General features: G+C 43.4%; 3 protein-coding genes across 3 annotated transcripts; 1 reads left to right on the forward strand and 2 right to left on the reverse strand.

Moving 5' to 3' along the window:
* Positions 1-1434: 1434 nt before the first annotated feature.
* Positions 1435-6205, reverse strand: LOC306712190 (Golgi reassembly-stacking protein 1-like). The gene is made up of 9 exons (XM_079181334.1): positions 6018-6205; positions 5443-5523; positions 5127-5330; positions 4752-4838; positions 4513-4643; positions 4280-4394; positions 4071-4188; positions 3860-3982; positions 1435-3529 (listed from the first exon to the last, which is right to left on the reverse strand). The coding sequence occupies exons 1-9, from the start codon at positions 6081-6083 to the stop codon at positions 3261-3263; spliced, it is 1194 nt and encodes a 397-aa protein (XP_079037460.1). The 5' UTR covers positions 6084-6205; the 3' UTR covers positions 1435-3260.
* A 1130-nt stretch (positions 6206-7335) lies between these two features.
* LOC306712165 (chymotrypsin-like elastase family member 2A) lies at positions 7336-9585 on the forward strand. Its single transcript, XM_079181297.1, has 8 exons — positions 7336-7394; positions 7498-7592; positions 7752-7858; positions 8018-8146; positions 8334-8470; positions 8795-8940; positions 9263-9412; positions 9517-9585. The coding sequence occupies exons 1-8, from the start codon at positions 7361-7363 to the stop codon at positions 9526-9528; spliced, it is 810 nt and encodes a 269-aa protein (XP_079037423.1). The 5' UTR covers positions 7336-7360; the 3' UTR covers positions 9529-9585.
* Positions 9586-9588: 3 nt separating this feature from the next.
* Positions 9589-23375, reverse strand: csrnp1b (cysteine-serine-rich nuclear protein 1b). The gene is made up of 5 exons (XM_079181296.1): positions 23199-23375; positions 16751-16952; positions 14646-14905; positions 14248-14544; positions 9589-14125 (listed from the first exon to the last, which is right to left on the reverse strand). Exons 2-5 carry the CDS (start codon positions 16932-16934, stop codon positions 13151-13153), a joined length of 1716 nt encoding a protein of 571 aa, XP_079037422.1. The 5' UTR covers positions 16935-16952; positions 23199-23375; the 3' UTR covers positions 9589-13150.
* Between the last annotated feature and the right edge of the window lie 1596 nt (positions 23376-24971).

Consider the following 24971-nt stretch of genomic DNA (forward strand, 5'->3'; position numbering starts at 1 on the left):
AATTAGTCTCCAACAACAGTCAAGAGTAGCTATACTTTTAACCACAACCACAATCTTTCCCCAACCTTAACCAAGACGTTTTGGTTGCCTAAACTTAACCAAACCATAAATATAGAAATGGCAGATCAGAACATGCTCTGGTGAGAGCCAAAGTTGCCTATATGATCCAGGATCCTTTGTTGCACATCATTCCCCTTCTTTTTCCCCCCACATATGTTCTGTCATCTCTCTACTGACAGCTTTCTAGTAAAGGCACAACTTGCCTGACGAAAATAGAAACATATTTTTTTCATATAGGGTTGATTTTGAAGACAGTGACCAACACCGGGGGTCATTTTTCACTCCAGTACTCCCCCTGAGGCTACACCACGAGTTGAACAATAATTTAAGAGTAAACTGATGAAAAAAAAAGCAATATTTACTGGGAGCAAATAACTGCTTCCTGCACAAATAGCAGCCAACATATAGCCAGCTGATAATGACTGCAGGAGATGAAAACAACCTCCTAATATATTCAGGCTCCACAGAATTATAGTCCCCCATGCATACATTAATGTAATAACGAGCTGAACATTGGTGGTGCAATACAGACGGCACTCACTGAGATTAATCCCAGGCTCTGCTGTGCACATTGTGAGGAACACTGCATGACATTTGTATTAAAATACAGCTGCCAGTACTTCCAAATACAGGCTACATTGCATGAAAACATCTGTAATTAGGGTGGGAAGGTGGCAAAAACAGAAAATAGCAGTATGTAAGTGTGGTGGGGCTTTGTGCCCACATATATGAACCAACAAATGGCTGTTTATAGGGTCTGTGAATTGCCATATTTAATATAATTTGACTTGAGTATGCCAATTTAACCATTACAAGTGTCAACCCTGCACATTCACATCAGTCAGGATAAAAAGGCAAGATGTCCTTTTAAGTGGAGACGTGTGTCCACAGTGGTTGAAACAATTACTCGCTCGTTTCTCTCTCTCTCTCTCTCTATACCTCATTATTTCCCTCCATCCATGCACCCCCCCCCCACACTCCCTAGTTATTTTTTTCCACAATTTGTCATGCTGCAACGACAGGCTGAGGCACCGGGCACTATGCTGGTGCCTGTGAGCCGAGCCTCTCAGGGGTTGAGATAAAGCCTAGCTGACAAGTGGGTTCATCTGCGTCACAGTGTCCTTTCAAACAGTCGCAGAAAAGGGAGAAAATGAAGGCAAAGCATGTTCCTCCAGAGGTGGCCCCCTTTATACTTCACCTCTCGGCTTCCCCCGGCACGCAGCTGCTGGCTTTTGCCTCAGGCTGCTTCCTCAAGTAAAGCTATCTTCACGTTGCAAACATAACATGGAGGCAATGCAATGAAACCGCGTATTCAATCTGAGATCAGAAGTAAAAAAAAAACACCACCCAGCTGTGTAATGTTGATTTGAGAAGCTTGAGGCATTTATTTTTCTGCAAAATTTCTACATTGCTACTGTTACATTTCAGTGTGTAGGCAGAGTTAAAACCACCGAGCTGCTACATATTCATCTTAGAAATATAACCCTGCGTTTGACACACATACAGGTGTTTCAGAGGAAGGCTTCATAATAACACTCACTCTGCTGGATGAAGACAAATGCATCTCCCTCTCGCCTTTCTTCCCCCACACAGTTTTTCTTTTTCTCTCCCTTAACGCCCACCGCCCACCGCCCACCCCCCCCCTCTTCAACTGAGGAGGGTCCCGGTAAATAATTGAGGCATATTCCCCCTCTATGACTGTAGCTTTCCTGCTCACCAATATTTGGTTATTCTGATATAGAATTACAAAGGATACAAATAGAGATATTGAGAATGAACTGTAATGTGTGTGTGTTATAATTAATGGTTGCTGCTGCATGTGTGTAAGAACACATGGATCCTCAGGGGGTGAGATAAAAAAAGATTCAATTCAGAATTATTGTTAAAAATATTTTTTTGTCCCGTATTTGCTTCTGATTACATTTTCATAAGGGCTTTTCCAGCAAACCCAGCAGGTAACATACATATTGCCAAAGCTGAATTTATGCAGCATTGGCAGATATGAATGGTACAAATGATGCATCACGTCACCGGGTCTGTGAGGCATCAGCGCTGTGAAGTTTCCCTCACTAATGCAAGCTGCTTCTGTTCTGCTAGATCGGACAAACAAATCCCTGAAGAGTTCATAGAGGAGATGAGATTTTTGCAGAAACATAGTTCAGCTTCATGTCGCCATTCATTATTGCTAATACGAAACAGACCACCTAGAATTTGACAGCAATTTTCAAGCTGCAATGGCAGAAAAGCTTTCCTGGGCGGGATCTATAATGAGGTGTTTGCTGACACCTGCTGTCTCAAAGCAGGAAGTAACGTCAACATTTATTTGTATTTTTATAGAGTGAATATACGTATATCCCACTATGTGATATGTGTGAGCTGTATACACTAAATGTTGTCATTTAATCATTCTGTTTATGCATACATCTAGCAGAGTAAAAAAATCAGACTACCGCAGGTTTATCTTGAGCATCTTCTTTTTTTTATAAATAATTGAATAGTTTTGTCCATCCATAAAAATCGGAAATATAATTGAATTAAAATCTTTATAAAGAGAAGAAACGGAAAACAATGAGAGAGCTGCATCAAACATGGCTCACTCATTTACACCAATCAAAAGTCAAACCTACACATAAGAAAGGCCGATTGTTAAAATGAGACGCAAGGCAAAGTGGCTTAAATGGTAAATGCCTGAGATTAAAAAAATCTTTTCACATGAGCTCATCTCAAACTCAAAAATAAAAACCTCCACCCCAAATAAAACCACATGAAGAATCTGTGTGAACTCCAGCTCAAACTTTCTTTTTCTAACAGCGTTTCAAACTATTCAGCAGGCGAGACAAAAATGACTTTAGAATTATATATTATTCACCGTTTTTTAGTGCAAACTAGGATGACTTAAAACTGCAACTAAGACTCAACTAAGGCTTCATCCTGCTTGATGTTGAGACAGTTTGCCTAAATTAAAGAGTACATTCATATTGTATTAACCTTCTTTCCCGTCAACATACTATCTCTCTAAAATGTGCAATTCAGCATGCAGCAATGGTACCTGGATATAAATAAACTCTTGGAAATGAAAAGATAGTTCCATTGATTACAATCATAAAGGAAGCATTCTGTATCCTAATGTGCTCTAAATCCCCTCTAATGCAACTAGCATCAGTTATGAGTTATAACAGGTTTCTTATTCTCTGGACCTCCTAACTGTCTGACGCAGCAGTCTCAGCCGTCTCTTCCTCTATGGTATTCACTGAGCCGGAGGGCTCAGAACTACTATTTTGCACCTCTGGGATACTCGCGTCACTCGGGTTCTCTGTGGTGATTTCAAGGCCTGCAAGGTCATCCGCAGTCTCTCTGCTCGGGGAAGTGTTAGTGATCCGGTCAATTACATCCTCCTGCTCAGTCTCCTGGATGTCTGATTCCTCTTCCCTCTCTGGGGATGAAGGTCTTTGGTCAACAGATGAGGTATCTGTAAAAACACATACATAGACAAGCAGTTAAGAGGAAAGCTACAGCTCAGGATACTTGTAAAACCGTGACACTTTTTTAGGAACACGCTGCTATTGCTTTTTTTTTTTTTAGCTGTGTTTCACACACATTCATAAATCTATCATTTGGGAGGACTATTATTATGTGATAAAAGTAGAAAATAGTTCACCAACTGATTCATTAAATGAACCCAGAAATGCAAACAATAGCTGGTTTTAAAACAGGTTTTTTTTTTTCAAGCTGGGTGGCATTGAAAACATGTAACTGTTTCATTCAGCTGCACAATTCAATCAGTTGTAGAGGTACTTACCCAAGCTACACTGATCCCCAGAGTCGTCTCCATAATTAGCAAACATGGAGCTCTGGCCCATGTCACTGGTGGAAACCGTGTCTGAAAAGTCTGGAGTCATTGCTTTGGGTATGTTGGAAATATCTGCAATTCATACATTTTATTCTGCGTGAAAACAGGTCAACTGAATCAGACAATGAAAACAAATGAATGCTTCTTAAAAGATGATTACCTAAGTCCACAGCTGGCTGAGTAGACGAGGGTACACACGTGTCCTGCACAGCTCCTTCGACTTGACTCAAATCTATTTCACTGACGATAGAGTGGCTACATGCACCCACTGAAGGCACCTGGTAAGAGAAAACTGTGTTTAAGATAAGGGAAAAAAACTATGTAACTACCAAGGAACTTTTAAGATAATAAAGACGTGATAACATGTACCTCAGCGTGGTCGCTTGCAACCAGCTCTGCACTGTTGTCAATCACAGTGGATTGAGGCTGAGCTGGACGAGATGGGATTCTGTGCAAGTAGCCATAGCCAATGCCACAGCCTAAGCTAAAATCCAAGACAAACAAAACAAGGGTTATTGTTATAAATGTTTAATGTGACTGTACATATACGACAGGTGACATGACAAGAAAAGATTACAGCTATTCAAAGACATAATGCCTACCTTCCCTCTCCTCCCCATGCTCCATTTGGAGTCACCACTACCTCTCTGCATTGGTCCGTCTGTGTGTTGTACACCAGCAGCTTCAGAGGTTTCCCCTCATTGGCTTCAATCAAAGAAAAGAAATCCTCTGACTGCAACACAAAAAAAGACAGGGATTTAAGATGTCGCACTCTAGCATTTGTTCATGAATGCTAGTATCCTAGTATATCCATTTATATGAGAAAAAAAAGAAAACGTACATCTTGCAACACCTGGTCAGCTCCGACAATGAAGTCATCGTGATCAATAAGGCCGGCCAAAGCTGCAGGAGAATTGACTTCCACATCCTGAAAAGAGATGGTTATGAAGGCATTTATATTTAAAACATGAATGGATTTGTGTGGGACAATAACACACCAACATTTTTCCATTTGGTGGTACCCTATTGGGAGGTAACAATCACTATATTAATGGTTAGGATCCCCTGGCACATTGTCTTTTCTCCTAACTAAAATGAATTATACTAAAAGAAAAACTGTGCTGGCTAGAACAATAAACTGTTTGTATGTCAGGCCAGCATCGGTTAAACAGAGAACGTTAAAGAATAGCCCGTATTAGGGCTAGACTTGACTTACCAGGACGTGCCAAACGTTCTCATTGGCTCCTTCGAAGCTGCAGAAGCGGACGCTCGCGCCCAGTAGACCCTGACCGCCCCACATGTTACTGGGTATCACCTCCAGTTCCTTCACCCGCTGGGTTTTAGAGTTGTACACTTCAAGTTTCACTGCTTTCTCCACGTTGGCTTTTAGAAGATCTTTCAGCAAGTCACTTTCTTTATTCTGGAGAAACAAGAGAAATGTACTGTAGTGCACAGGGGGCCTGTCATAGTGTGCACAGGGGCCCATTGGTGGACATGCCAAATATACTGAAGCCTCACAGGAGTCTACTCACAAGTCGTGTGTTTCCGATGGAGAGAATGAAGTCAAAGAAGGGCTCCAGACCAGCCCTCAGAGCTGGCGAGTCCTCTTGAACCTGAAATATGATAAAACACACATATGAGACTTGGTCAAGGATGTGTAGATGATTTGACATAAAGGCTACAGTGTTATAGTCGCCCCCATGTGTCAATTAAAGATATTGCATTGGCCAGAATTTGGGGAGCCTTCTTGCGAGATATCACACAATGGTTGATAGGTTGACATATAACTGTAGCGAACTGTATAATGTATGCTTCGGCTGCTAGTATCAGGTTCAGCTTCTGCACAATTACAGTGTCGAGCAAAGACAGTCTGGGTGGCTGCCAAGTGCCACCTCATCATGGGCGGGACACCATTAAAGGTGTTACGAGTTACAACACGTACAGAACAACCTGACAATTAGAAACTAGTGACTAGTGTTTCATCACAGGTAAATGCAGCAACATTTGTCCAGGACTAACATAGACTAGTGAGCAAGTAAGTGACTCAAAATGGGTAAAATGAGCTGTAACGTTAGGGACAAACTGGCTAACCTTGCGTTATACGTACCCCGTGGACATGATATCCAGTGTGGGTTCCCCCGTCCGACAAAAACGAGCTCTGCGGCAACCCCATTGCCCTCGACAGTGTATTTAACTAAGCAAAACAGACACTGACTCTAATGTCACTGAGGTAGAGCAATGTTAGAAGTCATTGCTAAAGGCTACAGCCGAGGCACGTTGTGACAGCAGCCGCTTCCGAGCTAGGCACAGCTAATAAATAAAGATGTCAGAAACATCGAGCCTGGACTGAGAATGATCGCAATGAGGATATCGAGCAATCAGCGGTCGATTAGCCGTCCTTGCATGAGTTTTGTGGTTTTATATTCAGGAAAAAAATTGACATTGTCCGCAAAACATTTGGATATTTAATACAACTTATAAATGTGTTTGGTAGTGACATATAACCTACTTGGAAATCATGCATAAAAAATCAACACTGTATCTGATTTGAAGAGTTTCACATGGGAACAGCATGTTGGTTACATATGTTCCAAGGGAGAAAACAAACCTACAACACTAGCTTAACCTACATTGTTTGCTTATCTCCCATATTTCATTGGTTTACAAGGATAGGATCTTATTCTAGCACAGAATACAGTGAGCGTTTTACAGCCAAATTTATGAAAATGTACTAATGTGTTGTGCAGCCCCACAGAAAACATACATGCAAAACAGAATGTCATAATAATAACACCAATGATAAGTGTAATGTTTGCATTTTAACAGATTATATTTGATCTTGTAAAATGCTGCCTCCAGAAATGTCAACATGTATCTGAACTTTTAAATGCATATAGTTATATATGTTTGTACAAGGCCGATATAATTACACATCTGTATCTTCCACTGAAATCTGCCTGTTCTTCCCAATATAATATTGAATAATGTCATATACTGTTAGCGGGCTGTGGAGCATATTTTGCTTCTCAGTGCTGTGGATCAGTTTGAACAGTTATCTGTAGGAAAATGTGTGTTTGCTCTTTTTGGATGGTTGAGATGAATTTGGCTGTGTGTGTTAATGCAGCTGCTCTTTTCCCACCATGATAAAAAAGTATGAGCGCTTGTTTTTAAAGTTTCCTAAAAAATAAAAATGCAACTACAATGACGATATAATTAAATGGATTTTGAGAGATTTATATGGCTTCTGTCTACCTGTATATAAACATTTTTCCAATGTTATCCTCATTCCTCACAACAACATAACATATTGCGCGTTCGATCTGGAATTATCCGCATGCTGATCTTGGCAGGTAACTTAATGTTTGCCTAATACCGTCTCTCTGAAGGTCCTCCAGTCTCAAACTGATATAAATAGTGAAAAGCAAACTATCTGGTCCTCAGTGCTCCAACATGATTTGGCTTGCGGCTTTTCTGTCCTGCATTGGTAAGTTTTTCAAGAAATATACAGACACGCTTTTCAATAGACCTTTTCAGTGCTATTAGTGTCACCAATGGACTCTCTGTTCACGCTCATGTGTGCACCAAAGGGCTGATTTGTGCTGAAACACCCTTCAACCATAATGTGCACAATGAGAGGGTCATAGGAGGCCATGATGCCAAACCCAACACCTGGAGATGGCAGGTGAAAATGCACTACTTTTAAAAAAAATTAGTATGGTCCTTTTTGTGACAATATGATACAGTGAATTTCTTATTTCCTATTGAGCAAATAGGCTCAGCATTGAGCTGCTTGACCTCATCATACGAAGGAATGATGTGTTTGTTCTCTGTTGTCTCTCAGGCTTCTCTCCAGTATGATTCATACAATGACGGTTCATTCTACCACATCTGTGGAGGCTCTATCATTGATGGTTTCTACATTCTGACTGCAGCTCACTGTATCCTCAGGTTGGGTCTCTCACTGTCCTCATAGACATCAATACACATTCAACTGAATGCACTGAATAGCCAGGAACAAACCCCGCCAATCCTGTTCTGCTTATTGCTTGTCTGCTGGATACATGATAAGTAAGCATAGTGTGTCTTTGTTTCTTACTTTCCTGTCAGCATGGATGCTAGTGTGTACCGTGTGGTGGTGGGTGAGTATGACCTGTATGAGCATGACGGCAGTGAGCAGTTCATCCGTGTGGAAATGATTGCTGTCCATCCTGGCTGGACCGGAGAACTTGGCAAAGGGTAAAATGAAAACAAGTCAGATCACTTCTCTTACTTTAGCCACTCAAAAGCACACTTGTATTGACAGCAGTGGCCCAAGGGGATAGTTTCAGGGGCGGTATTCACTAGTATTCACATTTACAACTGGGAGCAATCCTGTATTACCACCTTCCCTCAAACATGGCCACTATGTTTTTTTGTCGATCAGAAATGATGTTGCTCTCTTGAGGCTGGCTAATCCTGTGTACGACAACGGCTACGTGGCCATCGCCAACCTTCCCAGCCCTGGCGAGATGCTACCTCATGGGTTCACCTGTTACGTCACCGGCTGGGGACTTATGGACTGTGAGAAGACACTCATACTACCGTACTATTGAGTATGCCAGAAAAAAACAGTTTGTCCCAATACATAGTATGTTAAATGCAGCACAGGATGTCCTGTTGCTTCTGGACGCATTTTGCAGTATGTAAGCCAGCATGCTTTTCTTGTTATTCTGACCCACAATCCTCTGTGCAGCAGAAATAAGAGCAAGGGGGTCAAAGTTCAAGAAGCAGTGTTATGAGGAAGTAGTATGTCCCAATTGAATGCACACTGCATGCAACAGCACTTTGTTAGGGCAGCCGCAGTATGACAAGATTAATAAACTCCCTCTTCTGCTCTTTTTACAGACGGAGGAAGCGTGCCTGCCATCCTGCAGGTGGCTCCCATCCCCGTGGTGGAGCATGCAGTCTGCTCCCAGCCTGACTGGTGGGGCAACATTGCTCTGAGAACCATGGTGTGTGCCGGAGGGGATGGAGTCATATCAGGCTGCCAGGTAAAGCAAACACATGTGTGCATACTGTTTTGATCTCCATTAATGCAAGACCATGACCATACAAAATGTTCTTTTTTTTGTGGATTCTTTTTCTATTTTTCTAATTTAAAGGAACACTTTTAAGTGACTCAAATGGTCAGTGATCCTGCACTAGTGGCAACTCATTGATCATTCTGACAACAATGCCACCCAGTGGATCTCTGTCTAAGTAAAAGCTGTTTATCAAACACGTTGAGTAAGAGGCAACGTCCTACTTCTCATCCTACGGTCTTCAAGCTGGACCCTCTCCTCTTGTGTATGTTCTTGTTGCTACCTGTCCCAGGGCGACTCCGGAGGTCCCCTGAGCTGTTTCACAGACGGAGCCTGGAGAGTCCACGGTGTTGTCAGTTACGGTCCAGCCGGCAAGTGCAACCAAGTGTCAAAACCCACGGTCTTCACCAGAGTCTCTTCCTTCCAAGACTGGATCTATTCAGTGAGCCTCCTAATACCTCTATGACGTGATCCTGAAATTGTCACCACTTCATCTGCATATTTTAGTTGCCTGACTTTTATTTTACTTGTATGTTTTTTTTCCAGGTTATGCAATAGATGGCACAGTGTATCCTGTCAAATGGAACGTGGGAAATAAAATCAATTTGCATCTCAGTCACATGTTTACATGCAGTACATGTTTTCTTGTAGTTCTTAATTTAGCCAAAGGGTGGCAACAGTGGTTCATGTTTAGACTAAATTCCATGCTTGCTATACCATAGACTAGAGCAGTGATTCTCAACTGGTGGGTCGCGACCCACTTTTGGGTCGCGGACCCGTTTTCAGTGGGTCGCGGGCCTTGAAGACATGTCGGGTGACATCAAACAATAGACCACAGCTCGAATTTAGGCAAGTGGTCATTTTGCATTACAAATGGACGAATCTACAGACATAACAAACAAAGCAGTTTTACTCGTTTACGTGAAACATGTGTGGGACGCGGACTGACAGGAACAATTTCTCTGCACAAGAGAGCTCCCTATACTACGACTGCAGAGGACATTTTCAGCTCAGGTTCAAACTGCACCATCTTATCATTAAATACATTTGAGAAGTTGAAAATGTTCTTCGATTTGGGTCGCGGCAGGTCATTGAGGGGTGATGGTGGGTCCCGCAGCCAGACCAGTTGAGAACCACCGGACTAGAGTAACCTACTTTGCTTACAACCACTCTGTAAATAGGGCCACATCTAAAAGGGCCACATTTTAAGGGTCATTGGGCCAACAGAAGAAGTCATAATGAAAACCCTGATTTTCTAACCTCCCAATCTGCAACCCCAGTAGATGAAACATTCTTAACGATGTTTTGATGGATGATTAAGAAGAACGATCAAAGGGACTGGTCTTATATTAGGTTTAGGTTTAAGTGGCAGAGCAGCACAGAGGTAAAGCCTTTTTTTAATGTAGTCGGATCAAAGAGAGCCAAAAAGAATTCTTGTAAGATCTACCTAAAGACTTAACAACAACCACATTTTCTTAATGGTGGCCAAATGTGAGCTATATGCAGTCACTGGCCCGACATTTCCGTCTTGTCTGGGATTTCTGGCCATATGTTTGTGGTGGTAGTCATGCAGGAGCCTACAGCATGACATCACACACAGTGTTTTTCTCTTAACCATGGAGACCAAAAGCCACAGATGAATTCCAGTGGTTTGTACAAAAAAATACAAAAGAATGTCAATGCATTGAGCATGAACAATACACTGCCTATACTGCTATAGAAAATATACTGATTTTAGTAGGTAAGAACGTGAAACCACAGACATTTTTTTTCTCAGTTAGGAAGTCTACATAAAATATGCATAAGATAAATCAAAGAGAGCAACTGTATGAGCACATTTGCTTATCCTCTAAACTGCACTACGGTTCCACTGTAACTACTCAGCATGACAAACAACAGCATTTAGAAAATGTTTTTTTATTATTATTTGGAGGGACAGGCTGTCAAAATGGCTTAGATGAAAGAAACTGTTTTGTTGTTTTTAACAGCAGGTTAAAGTGTGAATATGTAAAAAATAAAGCAGCTTTGTTTGCTCTGCAGGACCATTCAAGCAGAAATATGTACAACACAAAAGGCAAAAAGTAAGACACGTTCTTTGAAAATAAAAAATAAAATAAAAAAGCTGTACTGTAATACATTACATTGATAAACACTCACTGTTGCCATGTCTTCATGAGAATTGATGTTTTATACAAGAGAAACAAACGTTTGCTTGCAAAAATCAGTGCCCTCTTCTTGGCGTATAAGAACATATATCGGATGGATTTCAAAGTAATTAAAAAAGGCAAAAAGCGAATAATACATTTCCAACGTGCACTCAGCACTTTTTCAAAGTATACAATTAATCAGAACAAGTTTTAACAAACAGGACCTGCATGCATAATTTCTAAAGGGTCCAGAAAGGCTGTTGAAACAGCTGTAGAAAGGGTGAGATATGTACATCAACTCTCTAGTGTCCTCAACTGTTCACACTGGTGACAGAATCACCTTTGAAAGGTCTTGTTCTATTATGAATGAGGCAACGCTTCATTTTGTGAGGGTTTGTATGTGCAATAAAAAGTGTATAATATATGCAGTTTTTATGCACAGAAAACCCTTTACATGTGATATTTAGTACATAATGTAACCCAAGTCACAGACTTCCAAGCAATTCAGAATACAATCAAATTGATCTTTGCAATTTACTTAGTTTTAGTGGCATTTCTAAACATGAGACTGCCTATTAAAAATACTTCAGAATGCTAGAGAGCGATAACCTTCATAAGTATACATTTCTCTATAATTCATATATTACAAAGTTTGTCCCAGATTGAAAATTACTCATTTTGCTTTCTTAATAAAATATTCAATTTGTAAGTGATTAGAATTCTTTTTTTCAACCTACATAAATTAGTTACAAAATATTAGTGTCATTTTCTATGGTTACATTATAGGCAGCGATACAATAGACCCATAATTTAGTTTCAGTGATTCGGGAGATTCCACAGTTTTCAGTCCCAAAGCTTAAATGGAAGCACTCTGCACACACCATTGGCAGGCATGGCTCCCCTGATAAGCAGGCACATCCAGTAAACTTCACAACACCCCATTTTATTGCCAAAATGTCTAAAATTAAATAGCTAATGAAATGATGATGTAATAAGTTATAAAAACAAATGTTAAATGTAAAAGAGAATAGATATTAAATACTTTCTGATGGACTTGTGGTCCCATTTCCCATAGCAATGACTTTATGTGAAATGGAAAAGAAGGAAGGAAGATTGCACTTTTAGGTGAAAATATCAAACCACAGTGCTTCTTGAGTGAAAGTAGGCTTTTATCTGAAATAAATAGAATAAGATCATGAAGGAAATAATTTAAAACAAAAGCAATAAAGACAATAAAAGCTACAGCTTTAAATGGTATGAGCATTATTTCTAGTTACCCAGCTCATAAATAAGAAACTCCATAATTTAGCGTTTAACTGTTGAATCGATCCCATACAACCACAACAATGCCTATTCATACATAACTATTTTCACAGATAAAGTGCTGATCGAGGAGCTTTTAGAGGGATTATTTTTTGTACCATAGAAGACCCTTGGGAGAGATCTTGAGGAGAATGAGTCCCCTAGCTTCAGGAATCAACACAGGGAGGACCCTATTCTCAAGTCATCTGGGTGTAAGCCCAAAGGGAAAACATGAACAGGACTTTGTTGTGATTTGACTCAGGTTTCATATGAAGGCCATCACAGCAATGGTCACCATACATTGCCTCCAAAAGCTAGAAAGCTAGAAAAAAAATTCCCTGAGGTGCACATTCAGCTGTGTTGAGATTCCCAACCTGGCCCCGGTTAAGGTTGATTCCTGTTTAGCATATGGTTGCTGATCTTGGTTTGGTTAAAAGAGCTTTCTTAGGAACTGAGAGCCATCATTGGTTTCTATAGGCCTGGTCAAATTGATCTCTGTTTTGCATCTTTTCACTTTTAACACTAGCTGCCATCTCACACAGCAATAATCCCAAACTGCTTTGCTAACGTTTTGAAGGCAAGTGTGGAATTTGAACATTTATTAGGCAAGAGGGAAATCACAGCTTCCTCCAAATATCACGTTGACATTAACTTCTTATGTGCATGTTCGGTCCCCTCCAAAACTCCTGTCTTTTTTTTTTCTTGCACTGTCCACACATTTTCACGTTTTGTCAAACTTTCACAGACTCCATCACAGACAATTTCATGGCTTCCTCCAACAGCTGATTGTCTGTAAATGTGGCAGGGGGTTCTGGAACGGATTCTGAAAGGCCAATCAGCGACTCCAGGAGGCAGGTCCCGGGGTCGCTCGCCGGAGGGAGGCTGGGGTAACTAGGAAACTGAAACTGAAAAAAGTTGTCCATGTGTTCATACTCCTTGAGGGAGTTGTAGAGCGAGCTGGGCCCCAAGCAGGGGAAACCGTCAAAGAACTCCAGGTCGGACTCCGAGGAGAGACTCAGGTCCATGTTGTAGCTCGCCGAGCGGTCGACGGTTGGGGAGGGCGTGCGTGGCACACTACTGCTATGGAACAGGCCGTTTCCCTGGTTGGCGTTCTCGTCCAAAAGTTCTGAGATGGCTGTGACTCGATTGTCTGTGTGGTCGTCTAACAGTGCGGAATCTATATTGTCATTCTCGTCAGCAAAGTCCACCATGCTGAAGCTACTAAAAGCCTCCGTGCATGGCTGCTGCTGTTCTTGCCGTTGATCTGGGCAGCAGATACCTTTACAGTCCCCACCGCCCCTGCTACTTCTTGAGCCGTTCTCTGTGTCGCTAAAACTCAAAATGCGGCTCAGGCCTTTCTCATCCATATTCGGGTGGGTGCGATGCTCACACCGGCTCTCGCCTGCCTCAGAGTCCTCACTCTGACCAGAAGAGTCTGATAAGTCTGTCATATCGCTGCTGCAACTGTGCTCTCCAGCTGCCGCCAGTTCTGAGCTAAAGGGGAAAGAGGGCACTGCTGGCAAGGTGGTTGTGTTCTCCTCCTCCTCCTCTGTGCTCGACTGCTCCTCCAGCCTCTTCTCCAGCTCCAGCTTCATGATAGTATGGATGTAATGCGTCTGTACCCTAGTGGAGTTGAACTCAATGCGACCTTCTGTGTTTGCGCAGCCGTCCTTGGTACAGCCACATGGGAACGAGGAATGATCCATCTGTGGGGAGCAGAAGGAAGGAGTTAAATTACTTGAGAAATACGGATAAGAAGTCCCAATCGTATTGTGATTTTGAGCGCTTATTGTTGAACCACAGTTTAGGTTGGTTTCTTTTGGCTTACCTGACATTTGATGCCGGCCAGGCTGCAGCTACATGTCTCAGGCTCGCAAAAGCCCTGGCAGTCGCAACCGCAGTTCTCCCTGGAGATTCTCAGCTCATGCAGCTGCCTCTTCTCCTCCTTGTCGATCTTCTTCACACCGGCGGCTTTGAGCAGTGCGTAGCGGCGTTTTGGCGGATAAGGCTGGAGGAAATAGCCCTCGTCCAAATTGGCCCCACTGATGTCGATGTCCTGCTCTGGGATGTCCTCCACCGTTAGGCGCTCCGCCTCCTCATTCTCCTGGGTTCCATTCTTAGTCAGCTGGAGAGACATCAAATGAGTGATTGTTGCATTGAACTTGTGTATCGGAATTTAGGGATTTTTACAAATGATCTGACACGCTTGAGGGCAACTTTGCTCACCTTCAATTTGAGAGCCTCCAGCTTTTCCTCCCTAAGTCTGTTGAGGAATTTCTCCCTGCGTAGGAGCCGCTGCTCCACAGCAAACTCAGCAAGCGTATACGTGCGTAGCACGCTGTGTCGCTGCATCATGCCCAGAGTGCATCCTCCACGACTGGGAACACTGGTGAAGCCTTGGCACCGAGGGAAGAAGAACACCGTCACCTGGTCAAAGGTCACGTTGCCCCGTCGTGATCTCTTGGCTTTCTTAAGGATGGATGTTGCTGTAGATGGAGAAAGAATAGATTTAGAATACAGCTTGTCCAAGAAGGGGAGTGGTGTTTTAAACAGACTGTTGTGAGTGCATTCTTTTGATCAGCCTCAATTGCTTTTATGTGCCACTAGATGGCATAATGCCACGCCATGTGAAGTCTGTGCAAACCCTTCTGAACAGACTGTAAAAGGACAGCCCTCTGATTCATTGCCCTATCCTCAACCAAGCCTTATCATGTGCCCAATTAAAAGACACTGCTAACAGGAGTTCAACACACTTTACATCCTGTAAAGTGAAACCTAAACTAACAAGAAACCACCCGGCCTCGTTTCTACCCGTCCTACTGTGCGACAGAAACCACCCAGCCCTGGAATTTCCCTGTGGTGGCCAAAACACAGGAGGAAGCAGGGCTGCCAGGATCACAAACGGGTGAGTAAATGCTCGGGGCTTCCGGAAGAGGTGGAGGATGGAAGTGTAGCTCTCAGAACAGGAATAAAAACTGGCCAGCCTGGTCTCCCTGCAAGCTGACATTCCCCACAAAAGGCCCAGAAACTGAGGAGTCAAAAGGTCCTTTTTCTGTTAAAAACATTCAGGACTCAAAGCAACCAGCCATCTTTCTATCCTCAGACAAATACAATAAAACCATATGGGAATCAAAGTGGAACCATATGTTGGAACAGTTATTCAAGCTTTATTGTAAATTACACTTCCTCTGCCGAGGAATATTAAACATTACTTTTGAGCCTTTAAGACAAGCAACCTTTTTCTCTACAGATTTTTTTTGTGTTGAGCATTACACCTTGTTGTGGGGAATTCCTTATAGATTCCCATTTTGTCAGCCAGCTCTCCCTGCTGGAGACACACCCTGAACCACTGCCCTCGAATGGAAAAATCAGTGTACTTGGTGCAATAATTGGAGCTCAGGGGAAGAAAACCAACCTTTTACCCCAATGCAGGTACAGACAATAGCCTTACTATGCCATCTAAATCTGCCGCTAGGGGTAATACAGATGAAACAAACTGCCAGTTCCAGTTTCCCATCCATCAAATCCAGTCAGGCTTATAACACCAGCAGGAGACAAATGATACCTTCTCTGCTGCCTCTAAATGGGATAGCTTTGCTGGCTGTGTCCCCCCCCCCCCCTTCACCTCACAATGGCAGGCAACTTTCTGTCCAACACAAACACCGGATTATAATGGTTTGCACAATCTGCTTCTCTAGATGTGTCTGCATGCCTTCCTTTCTTGATTGTCCTACCCCCCTTTTTCCGTATCCCTTCACCCAGCCTCTTTCAGCACCTGTGCTGGGTGCATGCCCGGGCTTCAGACAAGGCTCTATGTGTTCCCAGCCTTGGCAACCTGCCACGCTTCCCCTCCTGGCTCCCTGCCCCGCCGTCCTGGAAACCTCACAACTGTTTGCCCTTCTCCCCTACCATCCCTCTCCAACCCGGCCGGTCCCCTAAAGGCCAGCAGACGTACCCGGGTCCAGACAGCAACACCCTGAAGGTGCTCGACCAACATCTTTCAGGGAAAGGTGAGGCTCTGTCTGTCTACAAGGCTCTGGGAAGAAGGTGGAGACAGAGCCAAGGTGAGCAGCCACAGCACAATGCGATTAGCCATTTAGCAGCTTCAGGGCATAAAATCAAAAGGGGTATTCATTGCAGATGTCTGAAATAATTTCTAAGAAATGTTTCATGGGCTGCCAGCTGCCTAAATTCCTTAACTCTACCCCGTTTTTATGGGTTTGTTATCAGAGCCTCTGCGGAGCAGTAAAGACAAGGCGAAAGAACGCATTAAAAAGCATGTAACATCAGCTCTTTCTATGATTTACTGTTGCCCAGAAGAGAACACTCACTGTTGAAATTTGTTGCTGGGGAGCTGGGGGAGCTGGGGTTGCTGGGAGTGGAATCCAGGGTGTCCGAGTAGCAGCTCTCCCCCTCCGAGTCCCAGCCTGAGCAGGCGGAGGAGAAGGAGGAGGGTGAGGAGTAGCATGGGTCCTCATCCACCTCCTCAAACTTCCTCTTGAGCAGCCCACTCATGGCGGTAGCGCGAACAATCTGCAGGAAAGAGCAGAGGGAGAGGTTATTAGCAAATTTTTCACACTTTCTTTTAACAGCTTTGAAGTTTTTGCTTATGAATGTACAGTATTTGGTAATATAACACAACAAGAACCAATGAATAAACAATATCTGTATGTTGCACGGAAGCTATTGTACACACAGGCCATTTACAGCATTATTGGTACAAGTGGGTCCTGTGCTCGGCCGCGTGCATCCCAATCTCGTGCTGCACTCAGCTGAGAGTGGAAGTTAGCCACGGCACAGGAAGCAATCAATCAGGCCTATTCGCATAAGGCAACAATTACTGGACCCTTCACCCTCTTCCAAATCCCATCAGCTCAGCAAATGCATTGATTAGAGCGAAGGACCAAGGACAGAGGTGACCAAATAATCCAGCCATAGACATTTAATTTCAATCATTCCCTTTAGGCAGCACCATCAAATACGAGGGCCAAAGCCAGGGCAATTTGCAACTTGTCCTGTTTGATGTGTTCGCATGGCAGTCATAGTAAATATGTACAGCTATGCGTGTTCAAGATGTTTTGTTATGCAACTGCTGCATGCATTCTTTCAGAGCTCCCGTGAGAGGGGCTGCTGGTTCAGCGATAAAAACAATCAATCCTTTGAGAAAGAAAGACAGGCAGGCCGGCAGAGACGAGGAGAAAAAGATGATCATGAGGAGAGAGAACGCCATTCACCCTCTAATCTTCAAAAACATTGCCTAATACCTGTAAAACCTCTTACGCGCGAGCTCTGTTGATATCTTTAAATGTTAAATGTTTCAGTCAATGAATGATACTCTCATAGCTCAACCAAATCAACCTCAGCACGTTCCAGGAAAAAGACAGAAACCACTGACATGAAAAATTAACATGTTGAACGATACGGAAGGTTTACTGCTGGTGTGTTTTACGGTTATGGGACACGAACACGTTACGTGGCTTTGACAAACAACAGACAACCTTCTTCACATCTTCTGGGAAGAGCAAGACGACGACCCGCCAAGAGACGAGAGAGGTCATCATCACAGTCCGGGGGCCGAGCCCCTGCTACCTTAAACAAGGAGGGACGGAGGAGAAGGAAGTGAGAGGAGAAGGAAGACATGACTGGGCTCAACTCCAGCAAAGACACTCCCTGCAATAATGTGGAATGGAAAAGGAAAGGCGGCTGTTACTTTACCCATAAAGAGATCATTTCACCATCACACTTTGAACTGTCTTTGGAATATTGGCCAAATCACTTACAGCTGTTGCAGCTCGAGCATGTAATTGAGTTTTGGTTATTTTTGTATGCATGTTTATAAGGAAATGTCATTTTCTGTTGCTTTTTTGGCAGATTAGAGATCTTGAAATTAGTTAAATTCCCAAACATGTAAATTATTAGCCTGATATACACCAAGCTGTCATGCCAACAGGCTTATTTGTCACCACTACTCCTTAGAGGGCAACTAAATATGTCAAAGACAGGAAACGTAACTTTAACTCCATGTGTGACCTGCATGCCTGTCTTATCAGGATGTTATGTAAGTGTCAGCAATTGAAGGCCTATGTATACAAGGAAGGAGTCATTTTTTAGCACGCAACAGTGAGCAATTATGCAAAACCGGTCTTGCCTTTTGACAAGGATAAAAGAGAAGTCAGAGTCAAGGGCAAGACTCTGACACCTTTGAATAGGCAGAGGGGGCAGCTTTGCAGCTCTATAGTGGGCTGTTGTTATTGCTGCAGTCAGATATTGTTGTCCCCAGTGCACATATGATGAATGAATCACCTTGCAATAGGTCAAGCTGGCTCATACTGTCTCTGCACGTACAAAAAGGCATCCTTTACACTGTGGCCACCTCAGCGTTTCTTACATTCCCGAACCAATGAGAAAGCGCAGTCGCTCAATTCCAATCCATCAATTTACTCGAGCAGTCAATAATCTCCGAATGCCTTTCGCAGCTACCAATATTATCGCATCATGGGATCTGCCTTGAAACAATTTAGAAACACCTGGGTGCAGCATCTGTTGCTTATCACTGATCAGACAACAAGTGTTCTAAACGCCACACGTGCAGCATGCACGTCTCAGTGCGAGACAAGAGGGGCACACATGGGTTCACCTTGCATGTTTGCCATCACTCCCACCCCTCCCAATTCCCTGTAAAAAATAAAAAATAAAAAAAAATGAAAACAAAGCCGCGAGGCATCCTCAAGGGAGTGCATAGCGCCAGCTAAGCAAAGTCTTTTTAATTAAAAGCTTCAGTGAGGCAGAAGGGGAGGAGGGGGAGAGAGGTGGGGGGTGGGGGGTGGGGGGGGGCAGTGGTGTCAGAACTGGGTCATTGTCTCTTGACTGCAGTCTACCTGACACATTGATTTGTTAATCCTGTTCAACGGGCAGAAACAATGGCGAGAGGTTAATCCTGGCAAGGGGACGGCTTGTAGTCAATCTGGAGCTTCTCAGCCTGCTCTGCTGCTGCACCCACAGAACAAGGCCCAAAGAGCAGCGGATGGAACAAGGGACCGGGGGTAAAAAAAAGAAAAAAGACAACAATCGTGCAATTACTCATTTGCAAAAAAAAAAGCATGAAGGGAACGGGGGGAAAAAAAAAAAAAGATGAAAGAGAAGAATTCAGAGCCGGCTCCTCAAGAAAGCAGTGCCTGTGAATGTCTGCTCTAAGCGCAGAATGGATGTGATCGGACAGCCGAGCCAGAGAGGGTGCACAGCATGTTTTCAACGCACGCTAAATTATGCATCACTGTCATTCCATCAAGCACACACACAGGCAGGCAGATAAAGGACGCATCCGCTGAGGTGCTCCCTAGCCAGTTGTCACAGAGTTGGGAAGATAAATCTCTGGCGGGGAGATTTGTCACCAGAAGCACTACACAGCTCAAGTCAGACGCAGAACTATGTCAGTCGAATAAGATTATCTTGATACATGCAGCTACAGGCTGTTAATATGAATTCAGAATCCCAATTCATTCCCATTTTATCTGCAGACAGCTCCTCAAGTTCTTATCGAGGAATCTGAAATTATTCCAACTGGGGAGAATAAGTTAAGGTTTAATCCATCACTCATTAAGAACATTCAACAGCAAATAACATTGCTGACACTTTACTTTAGTTTAACAAGAGGATTCTAGGGTTTCCCATTGCAACACACACAAGTTGACAAAAGGCATTTATTTTACAAGAGATGTAATCAGAAGCACAAAAAAAAAAAACAGGAAACCCATGACAACAGAGGGACATTTGTGTGTCCAGGAAAATCTTTAAAAGCCTTAAGGGGTCCGGCAGCATTTTTAAACTGACCCTGCCTGCCCCCAACGCCCAGCAGGACAACTCACAGTTGACTTTGCCCCCTTGCACTGCCTGTCCAGCCCCTTTGCCACTGAGTGGGTGGGAGTGACAAGTCGCACTAAACTTAGCCAGCCCAGAGCATTTACATGGCACACTAGCAACCCTGTGCAGTGCCTGAATTACTGACTGGCTGAGTTGAGTGCTCATAAAATGTGATAATGATGAACCTGGGAGTCTTCCTGTGTGTGTAGGAGCGTGTCCGGGCAGGCCGGCCGCCCCCCCCCCCCCCTCTAAGCTTCATTGTAATGCACCTCTCACTTCCAGCTCTGTCGCTGAGAAGACGGGGGTAATTGATGAGGGCCATCAAGGTGACGGCGGGCTGGATTCCAGCGCATGTACAGCTGGGGGGAACACTGGCCCGTTTCTTACACTCAGCTGTTGCTCAGAAGCGCTCCACCTGCTGGAACAAAGCAGGGAGGGCTCCTGTTTTCTCCTCTATGAGCCTGTTTGTTCTCACTGAAGCCCAAAGCCCGTTGTGACTGTGCCACAGAAACATTCTGTTCCGCTGCCCCAACCCGTGCACACTCCGATTCCCAAACGGAGAGGTAGTGGGAGGAAGGAGAGAGGATTGTACAAAACAAATAAATAATGTCATGTCTCCAAGCCGCAGGAATTCCATTCTGGCAGCGCCACTCTTGCTGTAATAGTGGGAGAAGAACACAGGCTCTATCTAACCCAGATGTGTTTTCCACTGCTAACCACTGGAAAGTCCTACTCCCATAAGGCAGCAGCGTGAGCTACCTCTCCATGGCCACACCTGCCAGGGTATTAGCTTGCACATGGACCTCACATGCCCTCAGCTGTCATTAATCTGTTATGCAGGCATGCAGGAGTCAGACTGTGTACTGCGACTGATTTGGGTTAGTTTACTCAAATTGTAAACCAAAGAGAGGGCTGATTGTAAGTAGACTGAATCCTGGCGAACGTATGCAGAAAGAATATATTACAGAGGTAAAAGATTTGATTTTTTTTTTTTTCCTCTTACATATTTGCATGGATCAGAAGCTGCTGTGTGTAACAAAAAGCACAGTTGAGAAAATCTCAGCTTTGAGTGTGTGTGTGTGTGTGTTTGTGTGGAGGAAGAGAGGAGGTGGTTTTGGGTTCAGGGGTCGTGCTCCAGTCTGGGACACTTGCAGCATGGAATGCTGGGAGAGGACAAAGCAGATGGGAGCTCTCCAGTGTTGCGAGGGAGACCATCAGCAGACTCCCTGAGCCCCCCTCGCCCCCTCTCACGTCTCCAGGCACAAAAGCGTGGGGGCCATCCTGCGTGACCAAAATGAGGCAGGCACATGCAACCTTGTCTGAACCCAGCACTGCTGCTGCTGCAGCCTCTCCCAGCTGGGGAGACAGACACTAAAAGTGTGTGCGAGCTTCCTGAGGTTGTGAAACGCACACTGCAGTGCACAGGAAGTGGCCATCCAGATCATCTATGCTGACAGCTGCAGGCCCCACAAGGTTGGCGAGCACAGAATCATATGATGGAGAGGAGGGGAGTCAGGAGGTATGGATGGTAATTGCCATAGTTGAAATTCCTCCAAATATCGCAAAGACCTTTTGTTGCTTTATGTTGTTTATGATTAAGAGAAGATATTCTTTTAGCGAGATCATGGTGTAAAATGTGAGCAATATTTTTAAATGATACTACACAAGAGGAGATGAAGAGTTATTCAACATCACTGCACATTCCTGGGAAATGATTACCACATGAAATGCACAGCATCAAGTGCTATACATCCCCTCTCTGTAAACAAAGGATCATTCAGCTCTCTGTAGCCTAATTCCAGAAAACATGATTCCAAAAAAGATCCGGGTGAGGTCGCGCTAGAGACGATGACATTGATTCAGTCGCTCTTTCAAAAAAATACAGATAGAGTGTGGCTCCATAAAAATAAGAGCCCCAAATGAGAGTGTCATTTACTAAACGATGCATTAATTACAGCTTCTGATGAGAATAATAATCTGGTAAATAAACAAACAGCGAGCGCACTCGCTGCTTTTCTAGGTATTGAATTGACCAAAAAAAAAACGTTTTTTTGGCGTCAGAATTACTGGTGTAAAGAAATATCCATGTGCTGCTGAGGAGAAATATTCAAACAATGAAGACAAGCAACATTCCGAGTCCACACCTGGCTCACAGCGCAAACCGTGCACGAGGTGAAATATAAATCAATCAATCCAAAAATCAATCGTTAAATGTAGCCGAACGTGCACGTCGCGAGGCCGTGGCATGTGACCCGATCATTCCTCATGATTAATGCTAATTCTAATGACAGCAGCGCTGTCAGCTGTGTGTGCTCAGATGTAGTGCCTTCAGGAGTCGCTCTAGTTACAAGAGGCGCACCAGCACCGCCGAGGTGAACAAGAACAACTCCGCACGGGCTGAATACACAAAGCCGACCTCATCAACAGTTCACACATTAATGAATCCACAGCCCGAAACCACACCGTAATGTAAAGCACGACACTCCCGCTGTGAAGTTTCTAAATACCTGATTTATAAGCGGTTGATCCATTAATCGATAAGTGAATGAAGCGGATTGTTGGAATCTCGCCTAAATCAATACATTGTTTTATTCCTTTGCAAATCAGATAATGATCACCTGTGTGTGTGTAAACCAGCAGTGAAGCCCAATTAGTTCACTCACTTCAGCAAGCAGCCGAACCATGTCAATATTTACAATAACGCTTTAAGTTAAACGACTAAAAGAAGTGTGTTTCAACAGAAATCCAGCCAACACGCCATCAAGATTCAGCCGTAACAACACATTGTTACATTTAAAAGGACTCCGACACGAGAGAAACACAATTCAAACTACTTGGCTCCCCTCCTCCGCTGAGGTTAAACACGTAAAATACGGCGTTCAATCAGCCAACATGCAGCTCTGTTCTGGGTCCACTCACCACCAATTCGAGTATCCGATCACCATTAGGGACAAAACAGCGTTGGGGTAGACAGCCGGTGGGATAACAGTGGAAGTAATCCAAAATGGCACAAATAAATACAGCGCTTATCCCCGCATATAGACAGCTCTCGGTGCTATTGTCTGCGTCTCTCCGCCGCACGGGGCTCCGTACCAGCTGAAGCGCTTCCCTTGTCTGTAGCAGACTGCCGAGAAGCGCAGCCTTTTTCGTCAGTGGAAAACTCCCTCCTGGCGTCTGGTCTGACGCAGGCGGTGACACAGGGAGGCTGCCCACGCTGCTTCCTGCCCGTCCTCTTAGTGTGACTGTGACCGTATACCTGCACGAGGAAATGCATATGGTCATCTATTGTATGAATATGATATTGATAATAAGATGTCTAATAATAAAATAGTAGACCCGGAGCCATGAAATAGCCTCTGGTGGTGAGTTTGTGAACAGAGATATGTAGATAGATAGCTAGACAGACAGACAGACAGACAGATAAAAGATTACATTAATACAATCTGAATACTGAACTAAGACCATACTCCAACTATACAAAATAAAGATTGATATATTTTTTATGGGATCTAGCAAAGTAAACAATAAAAAAAAAAATTGGACAAAAATGAAACAGACAGAAATGTAACAAAGCTGAAAACAGGGCTGATGTTTTGGAGCTACCTGGTTTTAAAAGGACATAATAATATACTCTATATTGTCTTGTAATGTTTTGTTTTAACTGACAGCAAGTGAGATTTGAGTCTCTTATGTATCTTTCACCTCCACATGAAAACAATTGTTGGAAACCTCTATAAACCTAGAGGATCCCCCGATTCTTCTCCATATGACCTAACTGCTGTACAGTGAGAGGCGGTGCCTTCAGAAGATGGACAACATCTTCTGTATTAGTGATGTGGGAGGTGCTGTAATGCTGTAATGCTGTGTGGTGTGGCTCATTTCCAGTTAAAGGAAAACACTGACTAAGCTGGTATGAAACGATTAAATTAAATGACTCACTTTCTTCAGAACACAAAAGTTAAATACAGTTTCAAAGGAAACCAGCATTACATCGACATTAGACGCAGACTCGGCTGATATTAATTGAATATGATTTTTAACCTAAATAGCTTTGCATCCTGACAGATCAGTTTATTAAAATAATGTACTTGAATTCACAAATGAGTCATTTTGAGGCAGATTCTTTTTTACATTTTTCCCTGTGCTTAGCACTAAGAATGGGAACAGGCGCAGCTAGAGCAGCTAGCCTAACCCAGAAACAAAATCTGCCAGCACCTCTAAAGCTCACTGATTGATAGTAGTGATTATTTGTGTGTAAAAATGACAATTTGAGGTTATGTTGAGGACTATTTCTTAGCGGGGAGCGGTTCCCGGGTAGCAGGTGGAGTCACCAGGAAGCCACTGCTCCAAAAGGTCAAACTACTGCTTTAAATTTGACTAATTCCAGGTCACCAAAAACAAATAAATCAATTATTCCTGACATCACGGAGAGGGCTCTTCATTTTTCCCCGGATTTTTCTAATAATTTCCAACAAGCATTTCCTGGAAGGGACTAACTCATTTTAGGGAAAATAGAAAACGTTCTGTAACAGTTATATTATTTCAAGTTTAGTTCGTTGGCACTTGTTGATCTTCAGAGGAAGAGAGGAGCTTTCCATTGAAGTCAAACTTAAAACTAACTCAATAAATAAGATGAAAAATCCAGATAATTAAAAATGCATACAGCCCTAAAGCTACTCCAAGGTCAAGAAT

Source organism: Pholis gunnellus, assembly GCF_910591455.1.
Source record: "Pholis gunnellus genome assembly, chromosome: 20".
In the NCBI taxonomy this organism is placed as follows: domain Eukaryota; kingdom Metazoa; phylum Chordata; class Actinopteri; order Perciformes; family Pholidae; genus Pholis; species Pholis gunnellus.